At 42.8% G+C, this 6,000-nt stretch overlaps 1 protein-coding gene across 1 annotated transcript in view; it reads left to right on the plus strand.

Annotated features, from left to right (window-relative positions):
* The window catches only part of KRR1 (KRR1 small subunit processome component homolog), a 147,463-nt gene extending 143,993 nt beyond the window's left edge, over positions 1-3,470 (plus strand). Inside the window, exon 10 of the mRNA XM_069229193.1 lies at positions 2,725-3,470. Within this exon, the coding sequence (XP_069085294.1) occupies positions 2,725-2,864 (140 nt within the window). The 3' untranslated portion in view covers positions 2,865-3,470. The remainder of the gene's footprint in view (positions 1-2,724) is intronic.
* The last annotated feature ends 2,530 nt before the right edge of the window (positions 3,471-6,000 follow it).

Genomic DNA, 6,000 nt, shown 5'->3' on the forward strand with positions numbered 1-6,000 from the left:
AAATGGTTACTTACTAGTAGGAGTAGTTTAGTAGGATGAATAGTTTTTTTTTTTTTTAAAGTCTAAACTCTAGAGCCCGATACCTAATAAATGGCTGGTTGATATAGGAAAATGTCAATTGTGGTAGCATTTGTAGGTCTGGGGGTCACCCATTGAACTCACTGGTTTCATCTGGTATCTTAAGGAAGCACTGATTTTTGGTTCGGGCCAGGGAGCACCTTAACCCCTAAAATCTTGCGAAGCACATTAGTTGATAGATGGTTCAAACCTGGGTCAACCACTTCTACTTAAAAGGAAGACGCCAAAGACCCAGCATGAAAGGAAAAACACTTATAATATTTATTTTTTTCTATGATGCTAGAGGAATAAAATGCTACATGAAAATTCTACTATAAAGAGAAGGGAGAGGATGACGAACTCCAGAACAAATACTTAGACTAATTCAAGTTGTATGTTTGATCAAGGGCTGAGTCTTCAACTAATTGTGGAAGTTCATGGGAACGACCTTGGCAACAGTTGAATGAAAGTATCCGATGGTCTCCAGAGCACAGGAGCACGATTTCAGATTTGTCTCCAAGCATGCAGACCCACTTGAATGCCAAGCATTGTTTAAGATGGGAGAGGCAATTATTGGTAGGGCACTTACTTCCCAGACCATTGAGAATCCTGATATGTATCTGGTGGTATTTTGCTCATTGAGGATAGTCTTAATAAGTCATGAGAGAGGAAACTTTGGGTCATCCATTGGCCTCTGGAGATTTGGGAGAAAAAAGCTTCTGGTTTTACTTTAGTTTCCACAAGACCAAGTGTAAGGTGTGGGATAACAGTGTTCTGGTCCATTGTGGTCAGTCTGACAAAAATATCAAAATAAAGATAGAGCCCTGTCTCCTATTTATGTCTGGCAGCAATTAGTTCCTCAAACTTATTAGGGCAGAGTCACTAAACTGGTGTCACTGGCGGTTATAAAGCACTTTATTTCATTCAAGAATGGCAGGGAACTCTTTGGAGAGAATTTGTGATGGATGTGTAGGACGAAATGGACCGCTCTCCGGCTGGAAAAAGGGTGGCACTAATGCCAACAAAGTTGGTGGCTCAGTGGACAGTCCAAAATCACCAACAGTCCCAGCACGTCCTAAAAACTCTAGTGAGTCAGATGTTTGGTTCTGTTATGGTTCTCTGCCTTCATTCTCTCCTGACTCTACGGTATTCTACGTTCTCAGTTGCCCCTAATGCTGAACCCTGTTGGACTGGTCTTATCCTTTTCCCCCAGCTTTTATTGGACTCTCCAGCACTACTTCGTCAAAGTTTGACAAATAAATTTGGGATTTTATGAGTCTTGGGCTTTGTCCCAGTCTTGATGAGAATATCAACTTCCAGTCAAATAAAAGCAATTGGCTCTGGGGCACCTTTATTTACCCAGTTCACCCACATTCAAAATCTATATTTTCAGTCAACTAGTGGTGGACATTTCTTCTACACAAGAGGGGCAGATATGGGAGCAACACTGATGGTCAAAAGGGACATGTAATCTGAGAAAGTATCTCAAAGCTCTAACCTGCTGTGATTCACTTCAGTATTTACGTGAAGACTATATTGATAGCCTGAACATTGTGACTTCCTGCAAATGGATAGGGATGAAAGACATGAACCTCTTTTTGTAAAAAAGAAATAAATATATAGTTCCCCATCCTCTCTCCCAAACAAAACTGTGAGCTCAGCACTACCTGATCACCCGAACAACATTAGCATCTTGCAAATAATGTTTACCTTAGCTCAATACCAATGACTCATCTGAGTTCAAAACTCAACTTTAATTCAGATATTAAGGCCATAGTCAAATCTGTAAATTACGTATTAAAAGGCATAAGAAACTTCAGACATGTAGTATAATCAATGGTCATATCTGGGATTGACTACAAGGAATGCACACAGGCCACCCAAAAGCCCAACTTCCACACTTAAAGTGGTCTTCTCTGAGCAGCCCCTTTTATGCATTGCTAAGGGGTTTAACCATGTCTCACCAATTCTTGCCTCCTAAACTGTCTACAGAGAAATATACGAAGTACCTACAAAACTGCCTGTCTCCCCTGCAAGCCAGTACCTGTGAACCCCCAAATACCTCTCACTCAACTGATCATTTTGTGAAGGAATAGATCACCAAGAAGTTAGCCTTCTAGCTTAAACTCCCAGAGTCAGTCACTGCCCTGCTTTCCTAGCTGTGCCTCTATGATCTGGGACACTCTCCCAACTCGCACTTATTTTGCTATTTTGCTGCCTCCCTAACAGAGTTCAAATCAAAACTGAAATGCAATTTACGTTCGACCTACAGCATCCGATCTTGATTCTCCTAATCTTTTTTCTTTCAAGAACCACAGTTCGTGCTTGTTTTACATTATATATTTATTACTGTTTCTAAATTATACTGTAAAATCACTCCTAATCCTGAACGCCAGAAAGTTCAGAACTTCTAAAGTTTATGCATTATATCTGAAATCTCACTATTATAAATTGCCTATATGTACATCACATTTCTTGAACTATTATGTGCTACATAAGTATTGGCTCTGTCACCCAAAGAAGTGTTTAGATGTTGCATAAAAAAACATAGTTGTTGCGGTTGGGAAAATCTTAAATATTGAAAGGACTTGATCTTTCATCACCTCTTTAGATATCTCGATCAGGTTACATAAACTGTTAACTGCTCTTTTTATTTCCATTGTCTAGCTTCTGCTGAAACTAAAATAGACATTGAAGCCTTCAAAGAAAAAGTCAAGAAGGCAAAGAAAAAGAAACTTGGGGCCCTACCAGAGGAAGAGGTGAAACAAAAGATGGCTGCAGATGAAAAGAAAAAGAAGAGGAAATAACTGGATGGAAGGGAATTGTGGCATTATTCTGCAAAGGAACTGGGATAATATGCCTTTTTTCTGAATGTTGTCTGACCTTGTATGTTGCAAAACTTGAACAAAAACTCACCTGGTTTACACATGCTTGTATACTGTAAAGATGGGAAATATTTGTGAATGCAGAGTATAGTCTATTTCTTTAAAAAAATAAACTTTGAATTCCGCAGCAATCACTAGCCACTGAAGAATAGCAATATTAATGGACCAGTTGCCATTGTCAAATACTCTTCATGTTTCTAGAAAGTCTGTTTAAGCAATATCTGTTTGTCAGCTCAACGTCGATGAGTAGCCACATGCCTGTAAGTACAATGCGCCCTTTCTCCTGATTTATCACATCTGAATTACATTTTTCCTATAAGAGAGTCTATTAAGTCGCAGTGTGGCCTGTGTCGAAGATATTTTTACCTTAATTTATTTTATATTGTTGGAATTAATGTATTTAAATAGGTGTTGAAACATTGATTTAACACATTCAATACGTTAATAATGTGACTATTATAAGATGCTAAAGTCTGTTTTTTCTACAGTTAACTGTTCCTAGTCATAATAAAATTATAAAAGATTGAAGTCTCGTCTGTTTTCTGATTGACAACAGATTTTCCAAAGAATATTTGAATACAGGCATAAAACGCTCTGCGATTCTTGGTTCAATCTTGGCTTAAGAAATCTGAATGAAATTCAGGATTCCCGTGCTGGCCTCTACTTTTCAAATCATGCTTAGTCCAAATGTCAGATTTTACACAGATCTCATATCGAAAGCCGGATATTCCATATTATCTGATCAAGATTTGCAGACAACACAGACATCAAAAGGGGATGCAGTGTTTCAGTGCAACCAAAAAATATTATATATATGTTCGATGGCATGTGTAGCTGCAGATACACATGCTGTGCACAGTCCGCCGTCTGGTGTTGGGCTCGGAGTGTTACAAGTTGTTTTTCTTCGAAGAAGTCTTTTCGAGTCACAAGACCGAGGGACTCCTCCCATTTCGAGTCCATTGCGCATGGGCGTCGACTCCATCTTAGATTGTTTTTTTTCTGCCATCGGGTTCGGACGTGTTCCTTTTCGCTCCGTGTTTCGGGACGGAAAGTTAGTTAGAATCTCGGAAAAAAATTGTCGGTATTGTTTGTGATCGGGTTAGTTAGCACAAATCGACACCGAATTCTGAAGAGCTCCGGTGGCCCTTTGGGGTTTTTTCGATCCCCCCCTCGGGGCCTGGTCGGCCCGGCCACGTGCGACTTCAAGGCTCATGGAACTGACCCCATTCCGCTTCTGCCTAAAATGCCATCACAAGTATCCATATACGGATCACCATCTGGTCTGTAACCTGTGCTTGTCCCCCGAGCACAAGGAGGATACTTGTGAAGCCTGTCGAGCGTTTCGGTCGAGGAAGACGCTGAGAGACCGAAGAGCCAGGAGACTGCAAATGGCGTCCACGCCGACAGGTCAAGAACGCTTCGAGGAGGAGGAAGAAGAAGCTTTCTCCACCCGCGAGTCGGATTCGGAAGAACTCAACGCCGAAGAAACACACCAAATCGTGAGTAAGACGTCGAAAATCTCGACTCACAAGAGTTCTACAAAAGCCCAGGGGACTCCACCGCCAACAGGCCATGGCTTAACCCGAAAACTAGGTGACCCATCCAAGGCACCGAAAAAGGGCATGCTGGTGTCGAAGTCATCCGACTCCGGTCGAGATACCGCCACACAGCAACCTCGGAGCCGAGACAGCGGCTCCGAGAAACTTCGGCACAGAGACAGCGGCACCGAAGAATTTCGGCACCGAGACACCACGCCGAAAAGAAAGAAGGTTTCTTCGGAGCCTAAAAAGACTTCCGAAAAGGTTTCGGTTCCGAAACAGCCAGCCTCAGAGCCGAAAAGTAGTTCCTATACGGAGGAACAAGGATTAACCTCCCAATTACATAGATTTGGAGAGGAGCTTCAAGCTGTAGAGCCTGACTACACACAAAGAAGGCTTCATATTCATGAGGACACAGGGAAGATAACCACTCTTCCCCCAATCAAAATAAAGAGGAAACTTGCCTTTCAACAAAAGGACAAGCAACCACAGGCAAAGGTGGCAAGGAAAACAACCCCACCACCGTCTCCACCACCATCAATACATGCATCACCAGCAACAACTCCACCACTGATGCATTCACCAGCTCATACCACAATGAGTCAGGATGATCCCGATGCACGGGACCTCTACGATGCTCCAGTGTCTGACAATAGCCCAGACTCTTATCCTACAAAACCGTCACCACCTGAGGACAGTACATCCTATACACAGGTGGTCGCAAGGGCAGCCGAGTTTCACAATGTCTCCTTACATTCGGAACCAATTGAGGATGACTTTCTCTTTAACACCCTATCCTCCACCCATAGCCAGTATCAATGCCTTCCCATGCTCCCAGGAATGCTAAGACATTCAAAACTAATTTTTCAGGATCCGGTTAACGGCAGAGCCATAACTCCGAGGGTGGAGAAAAAATATAAGCCACCGCCCACAGATCCAATATATATTACAACACAACTAACACCAGACTCAGTAGTTGTGGGGGCAGCTCGTAAGAGAGCCAACTCTCATACCTCAGGCGACGCAGCACCTCCAGACAAGGAGAGCCGCAAATTTGATGCTGCGGGAAAAAGAGTTGCAGCACAAGCAGCAAATCAGTGGCGTATTGCCAATTCACAAGCACTTTTGGCAAGATACGACAGGGCTCATTGGGATGAAATGCAACATTTCATCGAACACTTACCCAAGGAGTTCCAAAAAAGAGCGCAACAGGTGGTGGAAGAGGGACAAAGTATCTCAAATAATCAGATACGGTCTTCCATGGATGCAGCAGATACAGCTGCAAGGACAATAAACACTGCAGTCACAATACGAAGGCACGCATGGCTGCGCACTTCTGGGTTCAAACCGGAAATCCAACAGGCTGTGCTCAATATGCCGTTTAATGAACAGCAATTGTTTGGGCCGGAGGTAGACACTGCCATCGAAAAACTCAAAAAGGACACCGATACGGCCAAAGCCATGGGCGCACTCTACTCCCCGCAGAGCAGAGGCACATTTCGGAAAACACCTTTTAGGGG

Source organism: Pleurodeles waltl, chromosome 4_1, assembly GCF_031143425.1.
Source record: "Pleurodeles waltl isolate 20211129_DDA chromosome 4_1, aPleWal1.hap1.20221129, whole genome shotgun sequence".
In the NCBI taxonomy this organism is placed as follows: Eukaryota; Metazoa; Chordata; class Amphibia; order Caudata; family Salamandridae; genus Pleurodeles; species Pleurodeles waltl.